Below are 20,554 nucleotides of genomic sequence, written 5' to 3' on the forward strand. Positions count from 1 at the left end.
AATTAATAAATGATGATGGAACTATTGATCTATTATGTAAATAGATACATTATGTTTCCTTGGCACTTTTTAAAGGTTGTAAAGCAGTACTATATTAAATAAATCCAATGAAGGAAAATAATTCACAATAGAGAATAAATTACATAAGTGAAAACTACCTCACCCCCCATATTGCATTAAAGCTGAGAATTATCTCAGTAATCACCTAACAATAGGGGTCCATATTGATTTTAACTGCTAATTACATCAGAGCTGTGCCCCCGAGTTAGAATTTTAAATCTAATTCTGCATAGTCTGAAAGTGCTTTCCGAACTCTAAGTGAGTTGTAATTTAAACAGAAAGAAATTACAGATCATGGCAAAACAACATATCTGACTAGCTTATCCCACATGAACTGATTTAAGAACTTTTTCATCATCTTTTATCATAGCATGATCTGGCCTTGTATTTTGGACCAAGGAGTTATAAATTGGAATATTTAACACCAACCCCAGTAGAATAAAACTTCCAACAAATTCAGAATTAATAAATGGTGATGGAACTATTCAGACATTAAGATTGGATATTTCTTTTGTTTGTCAAAGCCATTTGAGTGACAAATAAAAATCTGATTAGAATTTAAGGAGATGTAAATGAGGTAAAGAAGTAGCACGAATAAATTCCTGTTTGCAAAAATGCAGGGCTTGTCTTTCTCTGGACTAATGCCTCAAATCTCTACCTTCCTTTTGAAGGATATAGAAGTAAACACTGACAACACAGGGTTTAAAATATTTGTAAGTAGACAGATACGAATTTTTGGTTATGAAAGAAAGGATGTAGAAGATTAGTTCAATTGACTCCCTCTACATTCCATTCCAAACTCACATTATAATGTTATAGAACATTCTCCCACATTTAAAAATGCCTCTTATAGTTCAATAATGTGACACCAGGTGATGAGGCACATCAATTACTAACAAATCCTCTGGCATATTTCTGTTTTGATAAGTAATCCTTAACAATATCCTTTCAATAAACTTCTTTTTTCAGTAAAATGAGATTTATTTTCAGATACTCTTTCAACAAAGTCAAATGGTCTTCTGTACAAGGAAAGGTATAGTTAGACTATTGTATTGTCAATATTTCAATCTACAGGTATGTATTAAATATCTCAATATGCTCTGAAGTATAGAAAAACATGGTTTTTTGTTTAATTTTATGAACACACCTACCATAGTGCCAGTCACATAGTAGATAATTATAAACATTTTTTGGATTTCAATAATGCTAAAATTTGTTGACTACCCACTGTAAAGTAAGTCTTAAGAAATAAAATACCAAACAAGACTTAAGCCTTTTAGGCAAATGAAGAAATAGTCAAATAATAATCTCAAAGTAGATGACAGTTACCTATCACTTACTCATAGGCAGAGTTGATATTTAATTAATATTGGACATAGACATAAACTACATCAGTTGGTGTATAACCACTGCTCTGAACACCTACCCATTCCACTGCCCTCAGCACTCTGGCCCTCTACAATCCAGCAACTAAAGGATGGAAGCCTGACACAACAGGAGGTCTGCAGGGCTGAGAGTCCATTTTGATTGGTCAATGTCTAGGATATATTGTTGTTAAATATCTTGACTATCACTCCTGTCAATATCACCCTTCCCCTCTCACCAGGTAATAATTGCTTAGGGAATGTAAATAAATTTTCATAGTAGCTGGATGCAGATTTTATTAGTGTGCAATCAGTTCTTTTTGGGTGGGGAAAATAGAATGCAGCATTTCCCAAGCTCTTTTCATGGAAGTGTTGATGATTTGCTTGAAAAATGCTGGATTGAACAGTTTATACTTATTTCTTTGGTATAGAATGTCTCAGAGCCTTGAACATATGACTTTACATTTTAAATCTTTAGGAAGGGATATAATATCTCTGTTTCCCAAACCTACTCAACTGTGGAGCCCTTTTTTGCCTTGAACACCAATTAATATCAATGGATATAATGCTAACTACAATCCTAAATATTTAGGATACCTCTTTGCTTCTCCTCATGTGTATAAAAGATTAGCATTATTTATTTTTCAATTATCAATTTTTTTGTCATATTAAGGCAAAGAAAAGTTGTTGACTATTGTTTTAGTTCGGCTACACTAGGTCATTTTGTGGGAACCCAAAATACCTAAATGTTAGTGTTTTGACATAACAGAAGTTGCTTAACAACACAAAAGTTGCTGTGAGTGGGGCTACTGTTCTTCAAATAGTGACCCAGTGATGGGGCAGCTTTTTTCTTACGTTGGGGAGCAGTCGGAATGTTTGGTGAGCCCTACTGTCTGTACCACAACTATATTGAAAAGTCAGGAATATTGTCTAATATATTGATTGTCCTTTGGTTTTATTTTAATAAATAAAAAGCTACATATTTTATCTCCCTCCAAAGGATTTTTACAGTTCTGCAAATTAGCCATTGAAAAGTGTCAGTAGGCCCTGCTTAGCCCATTCTTAGAATGTATGTCAGCATTACATGTTCAGACATTTTGTTCAATCTATGCTGTAGGCAGACAGGATTGAGTTTGGTTATCAGATTTCTGTGCTTTTTGACATCTTGTTTACATATCATTATCGTTCATTTCAGTGTTTCTTATTCTTTCTGGCCATTTGGTTAATGTGTGTCTAGATACTGAAAGAAGAACTCTATAGTTTTTTTCTAGACATCAGAAGTACTGTCTTTTACCATGATTATTTTCCTAAGAGACAGGTGAGAAATCTTCCCTAATTTTGGCACAACTGACTGTCTCTGTTGAAGAGATATTCTTGTCTTTGTTATCAAGGAGATAGTGCAAAAGGATATGAACACTGACAGAAGTTGAACATAGTATCCTGCAGTGCCTGGTCTAAACTAATTGCTCTTAATTTTTCAGTTTTGTGAGTAGCACATTCACTCAAATTTATTCAGATGTTGGTAAAGCCTCCATTATTACCTCCCACCTCTCAGGCTCTCAGGTGTCATCTACCTGAGTCTGAACATTTTATTGGGAGGAAAGAAGCTACCTTAATCTGGTGTAGACCAATGCTGAAGGATGCTGTATTAATGCAAAGGATGAGTCCCTTCTTCTGATTACTTAAAATTTTTCCAAAGTGATTTGGACTCAACAGGGTTCACTAATGTAGTTATTTTTTTTTTTTTTTGGAGACAGTGTCTTGCTCAGTTTCCCAGACTGGAATGCAGTGGCCCTATCTCGACTCACTGCAACCTCTGCCTCCCCAGTTCAAATGATTCTAGTGCCTCAGCCCCCCGAGTAGTTGGGATTACAGGCGAGTACCACCTTGCCCGGCTAATTTTTGGTATTATTAGTAGAGACAGGGTTTCACTGTGTTGGCCAGGCTCATCTCAAACTTCTGGCCTATTAGCATAGTTTTCATCATGGTGCTGTCAGTAAATGTCCAGGAAAGCTCAGCGGCCACACCTGTATCTGACACTTTCCTTCTTGGTTTCTCTTGTTCTTTCTTTTCCTTCCTAAATTCTCCTAAACAGGTATGGCCTTTGTGAATTTAATTTTAAAAATTCATAATTTAAAAAATTCAGCAAGTACTGGTTTGCAGCTATATTATACTAAGCCCCTATTGGCAGTCTTTTCTCCTGGCTTTGTGAATTCAGTGTTTTGAGAAAATAGTTTTCTTTACCAAAAAAGTTTGGGACCCAGTTTAGAGTGTAGAAAAGAAAAAATAATTTCCTTTCTACCCTCTGTAGTTCTTAGTTGGAATAGACCCCTGTAATGAAAGACAGATTAACAAGAGAAAAACAAGCAGAAGTTTAATAACATATATGCCTCCTGTCTACATGGGGGATAACCCAGAGAAATGAGTAAATGTCTAGAGTAAATCTTAAAGACTTGTCATAGACCTCAGGCTTAAATACCATTATTTTCTGAAAAATGGTATTACTTATCTATCAGAGAAGGAGACAGCCTTATAAATGGAGATTTCCTTTTGTAAGACAAAACCTTTTTTTTTTTTTTTTTACAAAAAGACAACTGTTTAGAGATATGCCTATGTCTGCAGTTTCTCAAAATAACCAGCCCAAAATAATCATTATGCCAAAGAGGCATATTTTGGGGTGGCATATTCTGGTCTACAGTCATATTTTGGGGTGGTGTTTTCTTGAAACCCATAAAGAGTTTTCAGCCTCTTAGACCTTTTTTTTTTTTTTTTTAAGATGGAGTTTCACTCTTGTTGCCCAGGCTGGAGTGCAATGGCTCGATCTTGGCTCACTGCAACCTCCACCTCCCAGGTTCAAGCAATTCTCCTGCCTCAGCCTCCCGAGCAGCTGGGATTACAGGTGCCTGCCACCACACTTAGCGAATTTTATATTGTTAGTAGAGATGGAATTTCACCATGTTGATCAGGCTGGTCTCAAACTCCTGACCTTGTGATCCGCTTGCCTTGGTCTCCCAAAGTGCTGGGATTTAGAGGCATGAGCCACCACGTCTGGCCGGATCTTTAAAATAAAAAAACACAATTTAAATTTAAATTAAGAAGCAATATATGCTTATTGTAAAATATTAGAAATAACAGGGAAAGAAAAAAAAAATTTGCCCTTAACTCACTCTGCCCCCAAAATAACTACTGTCATCATATTTGTGTATAATATAGTTTTTATGAACTTTTTCTATTGGTATAAATAATTTCTCATAGTTGCAAAAATAGTATAAATACATTCCATTTTTTAATTTGCATTTTATAGACTCTTTTCCATATTTTATTTTTTTACATAATCTTCATATTTATCATTTTAGTGGGTGTTTACCAGTTTACTGGGTTAAAATGATGATTGCAAAATGAGTTATAGTTAGAAGAAATGAATTCTTTGAGAAACATTTCTGCTTCTATTTTGTTTGTTTGAGCAGGGTTCTGAGATACACAGGTCACTCTCCTCCTCACCTGGGCATGTGCACACCTATTTCTTTATTGGCCTTGTTTTCCCTCTTTTGCTTAATACTTGAAATACTTTTTCATGTATATATGAATAATATTAGAAACTTATTTGGAAGGAAATAATGAGTGAAAGGAGTGGTCTCTGAAGATGATCTTTCTGGATAGAGTCAAAGGCAGAGCTTTTCATTTTATCTGACATTTCATTCAAGTGAAAATAAGAAACTGCAGCTGTATTTTGTTAACTGCAAAACTGTGCATATACATCTGAGGAACTTTTATCAAACGTCTTAGCAAATGATCATCAATGCTTCTAATTGATTCATTACAATATGTGTACTTATTTGAGCATATTCTTGGGTCCTCTGCATTCAGATGGCCTGATTTGTAATACATGCCATTCTTTTCCATGGTTTGCATATCAGAGATGATGCTTCTCCCCACCCCACCCCCACTGCTGCTGCTGCCTCTACCTGGGATTATGCAGATTCTGGTTTAAACCTCTTTATTCTTTTCTGCAAGTGCACAGCATGATGGACTTCATTTCTGTGGGTAAATGATAATGGATTTCAGCTTTCACCAGTGACATTTGGAAACTACATATCTTAAATCATATGTGTGCCACACAATAAAAATGATTGCCCTGTTCTAACGATGTGAAAATGTAAATAAAAATGAGTGCTGTAAATATGTAGAGGCCAAATCTTAAAATGAAAGCAAGGAGTCCTAATTATTTTAATGGAGACAATTTTATGATTTTTCAAGCTGGATGTAAAATACAATCTTATCTATAGTGGGTACTTGGGATAATCAACGGAAGGCCGTTAGGAAGGGTTTAATTTATTCTGTCAGATGTTCAGGGCTCTAAAACATTTCAACAAATCAAAGCCATCACTTGAGAAATAACACATTAAAAGCCAGCATTGGATACCACAAGCCTGCGTCCTTCCTGCCCTTTAATCCCGGTAGCAGTTTTACATTAAATAAAGCATACTTATCATTGATTAGCACTTATTTTGATCTCACTGGGTGTACAGTGCTTTTTGATGCTCTAGATGTCAGAAGATTCAGTTTCTTGTCTAAAATAACTGAGTATCTTTTGTTTATAAAGATAAACATAATGTGTGGACGGTGTTGAAAGAGTTCTGATAAATTTGTCAGACCTGGGCTTTATGGTTGGGATCTAGAGGGGGAGGAGAATCAGGGCAGCAAGAAAGGGCCCGTGGGGCAAGGGTATTTGGAAAAAGCGGGGGTGTTTCCCTAAAGAGCAGTGACCTTGAGAGATGAGATTATTGGAACCTCAGATTCCAGTGATGCTTCTTGAGGCAAAGAAACCTTTGCCTTATTCCCTTATTCCCATTTACTACTAGCAGAGAATGGGAATCAGTTTCCTGCCTTTACTAAAACATAATGAGCTTCTCTTTCTCATGCTTCTATTCTGTAAGAGGAAGCGGAGGCTTTTCTGTCCCAAATGCTGGGGGAGGACCCTTCCTCATTTCATATTCCTGAATCATCTGGGCCTTTGCACTTGTAGTATTGACTTGTAGCAGTGACACCTCCACCTCTGCGTGATATGTCTTTCAAGTGAGAAGGCTTTCCTGGTCAATACTGAATCAATTTGTGCTGGCAGTCTAATTGAATGCCTCCCTCAGACAAATAGGTCACTGGGGGAAAGGGTAAAACCTTGATATGCAGATCTGAATCGAAGCCCCCAGTGAAAGCTGTTTTAAAAATATATATTCCTCTTGACAAGTAGTGTATGTAACAAATGCAGTGCTAGTTATTTGCTCAGTAAAATGAGCATAAATCAATCTCTTTATAGCCTTCTTTTTATTTGATTACTATTATACTTTAACTTGATCTCTGCAGAAAGAGAGAGAGAGAGCATACAAAACTCTAGAATGACCCCTAGGATGGGAAATTTCTTGCCCTAAAGTTTAGGGTATGTGGATATCCCTTTATTAAATGGGATACCATTTCCATTTAGCAAATTATATTGATGATGTTTAAATTATTTGACATTTTTAATATTCACAAATTACAGCTTTTCCAAAGATGAGCTTGGTTTTTCTCAGTGTTCTCTTGGGAACTGATGAGAAGAAAGGGTCAGAAGACTCTCAGGGGAGTGCTCAGAATTGTGTTTGCTTCTTCCTAAAACTCTCTTTTAGTCCTTCTATAGCTCTATATCCAATTTACATGAGGAAATGCAGAAAGCTTAGCTAATTTACTGGTATGAACCAAACTCTGGTGTCTCCAAGGCCCAAATACTTTTTTTCCTTACAGGGTTAATTAAATTTTATTATCACTTATTAAAATGGTATTGGGGATAACCCTTTTTATTAGTCTTTCATCTACTGAAGGAAGCCAGAATATGTTACTCCAAAAGATGCCTCTTAGACATAAAACTCATTTTGAGCTGAGGGCAAATGGAAGGATTCAGTCATAGGAAAGACTCTCTGCTCTTCCCCTATCCCTCCCCGTTTTTTGCCCTGATACATATGTTTACTGCAGGACATATGTTTACAAAGGCAAAGGTGTCTGGCCTCCCTTCCTTACCAGGGAGAACAAAGGTTAACCGCTGAAGACAACTCTAGACCCTTATCAGCCTGGAGAGGACACCAGTTATCTACATAACACACTTTACTAACTAGTCTTTACCATTTATTTGCCTTACCACAATTTGCTGCCCCTAGAGACTCAAAAGTTCTTTTCCTTTGTCCTGACACTTATCTAAAAATTTACTGTTCTTTTTTGAAGATGCTATATAAGCTGGAATTCAAAATGTCCTCTTAGAGAATTACTCATTCCCTGAGTGTCTCCCATGTAGCTGTATGAAATATGCATGTTAATAAACTGCTTGTTATTCTCTTGTTAGTCTGCCTTTTGTTATGAGGTCTGTCCCACCAGTGAAACTAAAGATAGGTGGAGGAAAATTATTTTTCTCCCCCTATACTACATGACATGAAAATGTATGCATTCTCTGTATATTAGTTTCTCATTGTTGTTGCAACAAACTGCCACAAACTTAGTAGCTTAAAACTAAACAAATTTGGCCGGGCGCAGTGGTTCATGCCTGTAATCCCAGCACTTTGGGAGGCTGAGGCAGGTGGATCACGAGTCAGGAGTTCAAGACCATCCTGGCCAAGATGGTGAAACCTCGTCTCTACCAAAAATACGAAAAATAGCTGGGCGTGGGGGCGGGTGCCTGTAATCCCAGCTACGGGGGAGGCTGAGGCAGGAGAATCGCTTGAACCAGGGAGGCGGAGGTTGCAGTGAGCTGAGATCATGGCCACTGCACTCCAGCCTGGGCAACAGAGCATGACTCCATCAACAACAACAACAACAACAACAACAACAACAAAAACAAAACAAATTTATTATTTTTCACCGCTTGAGGTCAGAAGTTTAAAAATGGGTCTCACTGGGGTAAAATCAAGGTGCCGGCAGGCTTGCACTCTTTTTTGGAGGATGTAGGGGATAATCTGTTTTCTTGCCTTTCTCAGCTTCTAGAAGCTGCCGCTGTTCCCTGGCTCACGGTCCCTTTCTTCATCTTCAAAGCTAGCCATGGCTGGTTTAGTCTTTCACACATTGCATCACCCTGACCTCTGCTTCTGCCATCATATCTCTTGTCTCTGACTCTGACCATCTCTTCCACTTTTTGCCCACTTGGTAATCCAGAATAATTTTCTCATCTCAAGGTTGGCTGATTAACACCCTTAATTCTTTCTGCAACCTTAATTCCCCTTTGCCATATAATCTGACATATTCATGAGTGCAGGCAACTAGGACATGTACATCTTTGGGGGACAATTATTCTACTTCCCATACTCTGTGAAGTCTTTTAGCAGAATTATACAGTGGCAACAGGCTCACTGAAGTCAGACTGCCTGAGTTCAAATCCTAACCCCCTGCTTTCTCACTGTATGATTTGGGGCAAGTCAATGATATTCTCTGCATCTTGGCATCCATATCCGTAATATGGAAATAATAATTTGTGGTGGAGTTTGAGATACTGTATATAAAGTGCTCATCATATGCCAGTACATGACATAGGGTAGATGTCCAATAAATATTGAACATGGGGCTCTGTGCTCCATAAGATTTCATAGATATTATGTTGTTTGTATTCACAGTATGACTCTTACTAGTAATACATCTCTAGTTGATTTTAAACTTCTTTTAACTCAAAGTTGTAATTGTAGAAAACAATATGGCTTACAATTAAAGGAAATCTTGCAGGGGAATCTACCATACTAATACTTTAACATAATCACTTGATTTTTAAATACTTCTAAGTCTGCTTATAAACATTTTATAGTTATTTACAGGCTTCTAGAGAGTAGGGAGGCACTGGCTTGAACATTATTAGCATGCAATGAATGCAGGTGAATGACTGAATGAATCCTAGGAGGCTGAAGTGGCCAGAGGTGAGGGCAGAGACTGGGAAGTGGTAAGGCTTTTGCATTCTCACATTCCTTTTGCCGCACCAAAAGTCCCCTAGCAGGTCACTTAACTTTGCTGTGTTTAAATCTTCTCAACGCAGCAAAGACATGGCAACTTATTTAGAGCTGCCTTGATCAATTCAGTGAATTTGGCTTTAGTCATGTGCAAGTAACAGAAAACTGGGCTCAAATAGGCTAAAGCAATAAGATGTTTATCAGCTCTTGTAACTGAGAAGTCACGGAGGTAGGTCAGGCTTGGGGCCAGCAGTTCACCAATGCCATCCTTTTGTCTCTACCTTTCTCTTCTCTGTTTTCAGTATGTCTGCTTTAGTCTAAGGCTGGCCTCTCTTATCACAAGACAGCTGCTAGCAGTTTCTAGGGCTCTTTGCTTTCTTGCTTCTGTCCTGCAGGAGGAGAGAGAAAAACTCTCAGTGGTAGTCACAAAAGAGTAAAGAACTAGCTTTCTTAGAAACCAAGAAGCAGCTGGGCGTGGTGGATCACACCTGTAATCCTAGCACTCTGGGAGGCCGAGATGGGCAGATCATGAGGTCAGGAGATTGAGACTATCCTGGCTAACACAGTGAAACCCTGTCTTTACTAAATATACAAAAAATTAGCTGGGTGCAGTGGTGGGCGCCTGTACTCCCAGCTACTCAGGAGGCTGAGGCAGGAGAATTGCTTGAATCCAGGAGGGGGAGGTTGCAGTGAGCCGAGATCGCGCCACTGCACTCCAGCCTGGGTGACAGAGCGAGACTCCCTCTCAAAAAAACAAAATAACAACACCACCAACAAAACAAGAAGCAACTCTTCATATCTCATTAGATTGAGTCTCAGACCCTTGAGTCATCCCTGGACCAATCACAGTGGCCAAGGGAAAGTGGATGTTGATCAACTTAAGCCAATTAGAGTTCACCTTTGGCTCTGTGTGTGTGTGTTCAGCTTTTCCCTAAAGTGAAGTTACCAAATAAAATGTAGAAAATGTAGGCTGGCCAAAATACTCAAGCTGCATGAGGGGAGAGGTTTATTCTGAGCAGTCAAACCCAGCAAAAATGTAAACAGCTCGGCCCGTCTGGGGGTATAAAAGAGGAAACTTCTAGGCAATGAAATCTGGCTGAGTGGAGTCAGAGTCTCTTACACCTTTTTAAGCAGGTTCCTTTAATCATCCTTCTGGCTCATCATCTTTTTAATTTATGGAGCATTTCCTAAGGGTTTCAATGCAAAGATTTGCTTTTAAAGTGTCAAGTACTTCATTTATTCATTTGCAAGGATTTATTAAAGACCTACTCATGCAAGCTGTTCTGCTGAACGCTGGGGATTCAGAACTGAATAACAAAACAGCCGCCAAGTTTAAAGATCTTACTACCAAACAGAGCCCCTGAACTGCTAGGATTCTTGGTTGATTTCAAGGATAAATCCTTGTCAGATTCTCAGTCTGACTGTAATTGGATCAAGAAAGTGAAGTCTTTGTGTCTGTACCTGAGCAGAAAGAACTCACCCACTTGTATCAGAGGGATCAATGTTGGGGGACAGAGCTGATGCATTTTGGAAAGGATGCAAGTAGTCTGGAAGAAAGGTGCATAATCAGTAGCAGAGAATGATACAACTTAAGCTTCTTGTATTAAAGTTGTAAACATAGGACAGCTGGGAGATGGGACGGAACAACTGAAATTGGGATATAGAATGTTGTTGCCGCTTGAAATGCATTCCACGGGGGTCTTGTGTGAACTTAATTGAAAGTGGTTTAAAACCATGCAGTTGCATCACAGTTCATGACCTCTATTGGGAAGCCCTAGGGAGGAATCTGGGATCGAATCTGTCAATTAAAATCCTATTTTCTATCATAGAAGTTGGCCATCTGGGTCATCCTGAGAGTTTCTACTGTTGATGAACTTCACATTCTAACTGCTTTCTCTCTAAATAACTACGTCCCTAGGGTAGAAGGTGCAGATCCCTAGGTGCATATGAAACTTACTGAAGCAGTAAAGTGATTTCCTGCAGGTCACCTTAGGAAATCCTGAAGGACAAGGCTCTAGGCTGGGGCAAAAGCTAGGGTTAAGCCAAGTTGCTTAAACTGTATCCCTTCATGTGGTTACCATTCCCTTTCAATTTTGTAATGTTTGAGTGCTAGATGGACAGAGAAAGCCTAAGTATATTAAAACACATTTAGTATTATAATCAAATAAAATTTCAAAGAAAACTAGGAGGACCCATATTTATGACATTTTTGGTCATTATTATACATGTGACAGTAGTCGTGGTGATATTTTCTGCCTGTTATTCTAATTAGTAGTACTTTGATACAGTCAGACCAGTTTTAAGTTCTCCATTCTTTTTATTCATTTTCCAGCATCCATAAAACACATTAAGACAAATTGTCAGAATCCCTAAAGGGGGCCTGTCAAATAAAACCCTCTGTCCAACCTGAGTGCTAAGGAAGGTAAGAATTAAAGCAAGAAAGTAAAGCAGATCAGAGTTCAAAATGCCAACTTTATTACTCCTAAAGGCTCACTTGGAGTATGCGTTTCATCAGATGTTCCTACCTAGTCATGGGCTGTGCTGGACCAAGGCCTATTCTCTGTGGGTTGGGGTGACAGATGGCAGGTTTGCTCTTGGAGGAATACAAAAGAACCAGGAGGTAAAAGAGAAGAGCTGAGCGTGTCCAGTTTATTCCTTTAAATTTTTCCCTTAGGCAAGTCACTCCCATAGATCATGGGTGTTACATTAAATGAGCTCCCTCCATTTGGAAAGCTTCATCAAAAGCAGAGAAGTGTTCTCTTTAATGCATAAACAGTTCTTTTGATATTTTATACAGTTTAATCCTCTGTTTATATACGGACTCAGCCACACTATCATCCAAAGACACAATCTTGGATTCAAAATAACTGTGGACCTCCTCTGTCCGCTATTATCCCCTCTTCTACCCTTGTTCTTCCTCCACATGCAGTAAAGCTGGTCACTGAGCTCAGGCTTTTTGAGGTTCTCTTCTGTATTTATTTTCAATTATTTAATTGTATTAAATCTCAATCCTACTCATTGGGATTGTAGCTTGTCGTATGCCAGTCATTTTATATACGTCATCCCAATTAATTCACAACAAGCCTTAAGAGTAGGATTTATTCTCATTTATAGAAACCAAAACTGTCTTTTAGAGAGGGTAATTCATCCACGGTTAAAGGATAGTAAGTAGTGAAAACAGGATTCAAACCTGTGTTCTTTCACTCCAAAAGCCTATACAAGGGCTGAGACTGAAAGAAGCTGATAACCCCAAGTAGTTAATTCTGTGGTTTTGGCAATATTGAAGACGGGTCTGAAACAGGTGAAATGCATCTATCATGTCCTGAAAAGTGAGCAAGGCCACATCAGTCTTTCTTTCCTAGAAGAGGAATGGTGAATAGCTTAGTTGGGTATTGAGCTCTCTGAAAAGGGAGAGAAAGGTAAGAGAAAAGCCACTTACATCTTTAATATAGGCATCTGTCCTCCTAACCCCCATAACTTAGAGAGAAGTTGCAAGCTAGAAGGCTGCAGCATTAAGTTTTCTAGCTTTTCTGCACATAGTAGGATGTGGACTTGGAAGAGGCTTGATTTACCTTTGGGTGGGAGCCCTGAGGCAGAGAGAGTCAGGTGGGTAAACAGTGAGTTGCATAGCTTATTGACCTACTGTTTTCAGGCATGTGTTCTCAGTCACTGGCTCCAAAAGGCCTCCTCTCTTTTAGGGCTCCTCTTTCCTTTCTTTCCTCCAGGGAGGACAGAGGGTTTTATTTAAGAGGCCCCCTTCAGGAGTCCTGACAACTTGTCTTAATGGTATTTATGGATGCTGGAAAAACGAACAAAAAGAATGGAGAACTTAAAACTGGTCTGGCTATATCAAAGTAATACTAAGTAGAATAACTGGCAGAAAATATCATCATAACTGTCACATGTATAATAATGACCAAAAATGTCATAAATGTGGGTCTTTTCTTTGAAATTTTGATTGTTAACACTAAATATGTTTTAATATACTTAGGCTTCCTCTGTCTATCTAGCACTCAAACATTATTAAATTGAGAGGGAATAGCAACCACATGAGTGGATACAGTTTAAGCAACTTGGCTTAACCCTAGCTTTTGTCACCAGCCTAGACCCTTGCCTTGTGAGATTTCCTAAGTTGACCTGCAGGAAGTTACTTCACTGCTTAAGTAAGTTTCATATGCCCCAAGGGATCTGCACCTGCACTGCTAAGAACTCATAGCTCCGTGGTCAACAAGGGCTTCTCTGCTGTTAGTGGAGGAGGAGAAGGAAAAGTAAGTGAGCATTCTATATTTCTTTTTGGGGGAGTAGGCAGCTGTGCACATGCATATCTGTTTCTGAGGATACATGATTTCCGATTATCTTTGTCTCTGGAGCAGAATGCTTTCCTTCACTTTCTTCCTGGTGAATAATGCCATAAACATCTATTACTTTCATCTCTGGAAGTGCCATGCATGTTCTACTCCAACTACACCATGTCCCAAACCTCTAATCAAAATATTAAGGCAACCTGTCATTCAAATCCTATCTACCTGCAACAGTTCCCTAGACAAAGTCATCCACATTGACTACTATGTGCACAGCAAGTTGCTTTTTGATTTAAGAGAAACTTGAAATTGTTGTAGCTCAGGAATAGTGTATTGGTGATGACTACTTTTCTTCTTTCCTAATTATCTGGATATCTGATAAGAATAATGAACATCTCACCCAGAACTATAGGCAAAAACCTATACCTCTGGTGTGCAAATGACTGTGACTGAGAGGGAATGGCAACCACATGAGTGGGTAGAGTTTAAGCAAGTTGGCCTGTTATGTAGTGTGGGCCTGAGTCACACAATCAAATTCTTAATTGAAGAGAGATGGCAAAAGGAGATTTTAGAATATTATTAACAATGTTTCTGAAACACTTAGGATTTCCCATAACAAGGAAATATTCCCAGGTTTCTGGTTCATTGGTAATTTGAGTTTGCCTTTGTAGATTTACTCATTTCTCTTATTAACACTAAAAAGTAAAATAAATAAAATTAAGGCCATAAAAATTCATTCTCTTTGTTTCTGCACTGCCCAAGAATACTATGGAGTAAGAACTCCAGGAAACTTAACTTGATTTTAAATTCTACCAATAAATGTAAAAAAGGAAAAGAAAACTATGTTTCATTAATTTCTCTCACTCTGTGTCCATCTTCTTTAAAACAAAATTGGAGCCTCTGCCAAGATTCTGTTCCATTGGTTTTAGTATTAGTTGGGGTGAAGAAGGAGCCTATCAGTCCTTTCTTTAAAATTGTACCTTGGAGACATTTGTGTTGTTCATGGAGTACTTAAGAGTTTTGCCCTTGAACTGATTCCCAAGCAGGAACTCATTTACAGACTTCAATATGAATATGTAATCCACATGTCCTTGAATTTGGCAGGACCATTGAAAAAGAACCGACATGTTATATGTGATATATTTTTTATAAGGCACCTTAGTGCCATGTCATAGATTAAAATGGGCAGGTGATTCTGGCCAAAAAGATAGTTTGTTAAATCTAGCTACAAATGTGGAAATTTGACTTATGTTTAAGTTTTCCTGTCACTAGAGAATAGTTTGATACAATTTTCTTTGTGTAATTGCAAAGAATTGTTTGTGGTGGGGAAAAATCCTTTAACTTGCCAGAGGGTCTTTCCTTTGCCTTTTCTATTAATAGCTCACATTTCTTGAGATCTAATATTGGCCAGCCCTTGTGCTACATACATTGGTGCATTGGTAAATGTTTAGGAACTGGATCTCAAAAATAGTTCCGATTTGTAGCTTTTGCCAGTTTCTGTGGTGTAAATACTCCCACCATGGTCAGTTTCAAGCCATGATTGTGCTGTCACTGAAGGGAGTGGGGAGTTGGGAAGACATGCTACCAGTAGGCTCTTGTGGGAAAATAGGAGTCAATTCCAGTACAGCAGTGGCTAGATGTTTACATGTGCTAACTCTCAACGCAGTTCTACGATTTAGATACTGTAACTACCACATTTCAAAGATGAGAAAGCTGAAGCATTGAGAGCATTAACTTATCCAAGTGACACAGCTGGTAAGTGGGACAGCCAGGATGTGCACACAAACAAACTGGCTTCAGAGTCCATGCTGGTAAACATTTTGCAATCACCTTCAGCCCTGGTAGTGGTTTCACCTCCAGTTCAGAAGTTTGGTGGACATATTGTTTATCAATATGAGGTCACTGAGTGTGAAAATTATAAAGTAGAAAATTGTATTACTCTATAATTCATCTATGTTTTATATCTTTATATATAAGTTCATCTTTGTAAATTACTTAAGATAATGGTTATACGTGGTCATCATTTGGGGGCTAAGATTGTGTCCATTTTTGGGAATATCTCTTAGAGTAAGTAAAAACCATCTCGAGAGTGTCGAGAGTGAGTGTTCTGGTAGAAAATGGAGGGTGGGGAGCCCCTGTGGACAGATGAGGGATGACGGGTAGGGTCTGCCATCAGGGACTGGGAACCCAGGCTCCTGGCTGTGAGTCACATATTACTTAGCTGGAGCAGCTTCCTGGACCACTTCCACTTGGATTTCCTAGGAGTGCCTCTACATGTCTGCTCCTCTGCCCGTGAGCCTCAGGAAGTGGCTTGAGCTCAGCATCTCATAAGTGCTGGTGTCTCCATGATTTGAGCTATGAACCCCAGGTAAAGGTAATATGCCCCCTCAGTAACCTCTCCTTAGGCTTCTTGATGTTGAAATTTTGTTTTTTGGGTAGAGACTTAAGTACATAGCAATGAATGATCTTTTTTAAGGGAGCCTTGACTCCAATTTAGGTATAAGATTCTGTTACCAAGGAAATTATAACTGTAATTACTATTTTTTTAACACTTAAACTCAATGCACCCACAATGGTATCTATTAGGTTGGTGCAAAAATGATTGCAGTTTTTGTCATTACTTTTAATGACAATTAAATGCAATCATTTTTGCACCAACCTAAATATATGTAATTCACATGTGCCCTGAAGGAAGTTGCTTCCCGTCACATCTAGTACTGTTTATAAATCATCTCACTATTTCACATGTGCTATTCGAGCATTGCACAGTCAATACAAACAGAAAAAAAAATAGCCTTTTCTTGGTAGCTCCACACCTCTACTGCCACCCACCTCCCCTGCTTCACCTCATGCCAAAGAAGCACCAAAACCAGTCACCTAAGGTCTTTGTGTCTGGATCAGACTTTATAGCGAGTCAAAGGGGCTTACATTCTCCAACAACATTAGTAACTTGAAATTAAAATTTAATTTTTGGTATTATTTACAAAAAGACTTGTCGCAATTTCCTTCAACCTAAACTCTAGTTTTCTTTCATCTCCTTTGTTTTATGTTTCTCTTTTCTGACCCCAGAAAGTTCTATTTCATTGTCTGGTTTTCTCTATTCAACTGCTGCCAAAGTCAGCTCCAGGCATCAGTCTCTGCAAACTAAAATCCCATTAAAAGTGTTCTGAAAAATCCTGACCTTTTCCACCCTTCTCCACTTGCCTTTAAAGGGGGAAGGGCCATGCAGAGCGTTGGTCCTCACTGATATGAGATAGGCCCATGTGCACACACCCCCTACCTGTACCCACTGGGCAGAACCAGCTCACTTTTGGTTCTGGTAACAATTTGATTTTTCCCTTTCACATAGGACACATATAATTCTAGGATTTTCTCTAATGCAGTGTGGTTGTAGATGTAGTGATGATATAGAAGGTGAAATTATAGCTTAGTATGATTGTTCAACCATGCAGTCTGTTTTGTCCTTCAGGGGTTCCATCTCATTTATATCTTTTTATTTCAGTATCAGTTTTATTATTTAAATTAATCCCATTAATGTAGGGATGGATTTTATGGAATAGAGATTATAGAAATATCTGGCAACAAGAATCTGTGTTCAGGTGTATTCAGAGGGTGGGTGCCTTTTGTAAACAGGCCCAAACAAACTTACTTGGATATGCTTTTGGGTAGATCTTAGTAGCCCCCTAATAATTACAGGGTATAATGATTGGCTACCCACTCCTCACCCCCTTGGCACCAGGTCGTAATGAAAGCAAGTCTTAGATTAAATTTTTCCACTCATGCAGATACTTATTAGCAAGCACAGTTATAACACTTGTTCTGCAGGTGGATGAAGCCACAGTTCTGTCCTTTTTGGTCTCCCAAAACATCTTGCAGGTAAGGTTCACTTGAGGCAATGCAGCCCTATTTCAGTGTCAGGAATCAGTGAACTATTGGGAAACCAAAAATCTGCTGACCCACTGGCTGGGCACAGGATGTTTAGCGATTAAGCTACAATTATAAGCCTCATTATATTTTGATGCTGTTTTCATGTGTTAATATATGTAGGGGCGTGTCCCAATCCACCTGTTTTGAATCCTTCTAATTTCATCTATGGTAACCCATTTCTAGCATGTGTTATGCTAATTGCAAGCCACTAATTGCACCCATGAAAACCCTTTTTAGCCTTTATTAAGCCACTTGTCAAAGCCTCTGGTGTTGATCAGAGATAAGGACAGCTGAAGGCGCTTGTAGTAGTTGCCCGTGATTACATGGTGGCTGACTATCCCTGGAATGTAAATTTCCAATTCTGGTAACTATAGTTAGATTGTAGTTTAACAGTTATATAACACCATGTTGTAACAAAGTAGGAGTTTAGAAGGAAATATCCTTTGTCCCAAGATATTTAAGATTTTGAATGTTCTTTCTAATCACAGGACATCATTACTCCTCTGCTCCAAAGAGTATCTCCAAGACTACAGAGACAGCATGATACTGTTCCTTTTTCTGCAGCACAAGATTACAAACAGAAATAGAATACACTGTTGGAAATGAACATGAATGAGGCCAGTCTGCTTTGATAGAAATACATCTTGCGATGGGTTAGAACTTAGAACTTTCTAAAGGGACAGATACTCACTTTTCTGGCCTATGAACTTTGTTCCCTAAAAAATGAACTAAAAAGAATGCTAGAAAAATGTAGAAAATAAATCCCTAGAAACATCTATGTGGTTTCTTTGTATTTTATTTCTTTTAAATTCAGTGTGGTAAATATTGTTTATGACACGCAGACCAAATAAAATACATAGCAATTTGAAACTCTGCCCACCATTAAGTGTGGGTTTTTTTTTCTGGTAATTTTATATCTCAATTCAGACAAACTGATGCTTGTTCCATTAAGGAGAAAAAGACAAATAAGGGGAGTAGGCAATTAACCTTCCTAACCAACCTGCAAAATAAAATATGCATGGAAACTGTGGTTCTTAATTAGCCAAGGACAATGGGAAAACAAGTTTATGCAAGGCCACTTGAAAATTGGTTGCAAATATGTCTACATTTTTATATTATTTAAGTTAGATGGCAGATTTATATTTCTAATTAGGATCTCAATGGTAAAAATTTTATATTGAGTTCCATTGGAGGAGTTAGAAACGAGCTAATAATTTTGTTGATACTTGTGTTCTAGAGAAGTGAGTTCAAATTTTGATGTATAATATTTTATAGGCAGATTTGAATAAATGGCTTCCTGTCAGTCACGGTAGACTGCTTATGCTTTTACTTTCTGGCTGCCACATCTTTGAACATAATTCTCCTTGTCCTCATTGTCCTATTCCCTTACTGCCAATTCACTGACCTCTCCAATCTGAACTGTATAACTTTTATTGTGCTAAGCCTGTGATTTCTTCAATGATAGGATGGCGAAGCCAGGGAGGATACCTGCATTTGGATCTGCATTCATTTGGGATCTTGGTGGTAGGATCAGAAGGACATATCCAGTTGCGAGTGCTGGGAAGTCAGTAAGTGTGTCTCGGTAAACATGGTACCTAGTAAGGAGCGAAATTTAAAGTCGTCCATGATGTAGGGATAGAAAGGATATAGCATTTGTGCTCAGCAGCCCTAGCCTTGTACACAATTGAAAGACATCACTAATTGAGGATGATATTCTTTTTTTAGGACCTTAACATTGCCTTGGACTTCTTCTTAACAAAGTGCTCTAGGCAGCCAGTACACTTAAATGAATTGATCCCTGTGGTCTAATTGGGCAACTTAAATAGCGGACAGATCTAGGTGATAAGAAATTGCAGAGCAGGCAATATCTGGAACACAGCAGTTGGACAGTTCATAGGCATTGTTGGAGCAGGCTCTTAGCCACTAACGAGCCTGAAATGCTAGTCCTTTGGAGAGTGACAAGCAAAAGCAAGACATGAAGCATTCAGTTGTTAAGGTAACAGGATGTGGGAAGGTTACCAAGATGGGGAACAGGACAGAGTTCCAGAACTGGGCTATCAAGTGGGGACTGGCACTCAAGAAGAAAGAAAAGTCATCTTATCAGGCCTGGGGAGGAAAGTTGAAGCTGAGTTAGCTACAGGGAGAGCTTGATGTTATTCCCTAAAGTGATTAGGGCAAAGAGGGAAGAGAGGAACAGTTTTCATTTGGTACCTGCTGTGTGCCAGGGACTGTTTAGTACTTTACAGACTTGGTCTTATTTCAGAGGCAGCTTCTGTAACCCCTTCTGCCTCATAGTAGGTTTATTCCTGGCCTAGATCCAGGCTGCCCTACAGAGACCTAGCACCAGGCCAGAGCCATCACCTGCCACCTACTCTCTTATTATTTGTCTTTTAAAATCCTCAACTGTATTTTAAGCTCTCAAGGGAAGACACCAGGCCTGCTGCTTCTCTGTATTCTCCTCAGGGTCTTATGTGTCTTAGGTACTTGAGAAACAATTAATTGATTACTATTTCCTGGTACATGTGGCATCTGCTTTAGACAAAAAATATTTCTGAGGATTGTGTCTCAAAGCAGATCTCTGTGAGACCAAATCCTGACTGTCCTTGCACTTCAGTCTCATATAGTCATTGTATAAGTAGGTAACACCAGTAAGAAGTAAGCTGCAGATATCAATATGTCATAAGTAATTAGAGAGAATTCACCCAATGGGATGTTTTTCACACGGAAACTCTATGTGAGGAAGAGTCTGGGCTGCCAGCTGTGAGGCCTAAGAAAGGAAACACAGTACCGAATTCTCACAACTTCTCTAGGATGAGAAACCAAGAATCCCAGATATGTCCCTGCAACCCCCCTGCTCACCTAATGTGCCTTTTGTTTTGTCTGCAACTCCTATAGTACTTACCTGCACCTTTGAGTTAAGTCCATAAGCGTATATGTTAAAATCTAGTTAGTC

At 38.7% G+C, this 20,554-nt stretch overlaps 1 protein-coding gene across 3 annotated transcripts in view; it reads left to right on the forward strand.

The window, feature by feature from the left end:
• Window positions 1-20,554, forward strand: part of RASGEF1B (RasGEF domain family member 1B) — a 617,711-nt gene that overhangs the window by 45,388 nt on the left and 551,769 nt on the right. The window contains exon 1 of one of the 3 annotated variants that reach the window (XM_055111364.2): window positions 3,923-4,323. The exons of 1 other annotated variant lie outside the window; for it this stretch is intronic. In XM_055111364.2, coding sequence (XP_054967339.1) covers window positions 4,201-4,323 — 123 coding nt within the window. In that variant the 5' untranslated portion in view covers window positions 3,923-4,200. Of the gene's footprint in view, window positions 1-3,922; window positions 4,324-20,554 lie in introns of those variants that run through there. One more of the 3 variants, XM_055111363.2, reaches the window with a different exon arrangement.

The sequence above is a fragment of the Pan paniscus genome, chromosome 3 (assembly GCF_029289425.2).
Source record: "Pan paniscus chromosome 3, NHGRI_mPanPan1-v2.0_pri, whole genome shotgun sequence".
Taxonomy (NCBI): domain Eukaryota; kingdom Metazoa; phylum Chordata; class Mammalia; order Primates; family Hominidae; genus Pan; species Pan paniscus.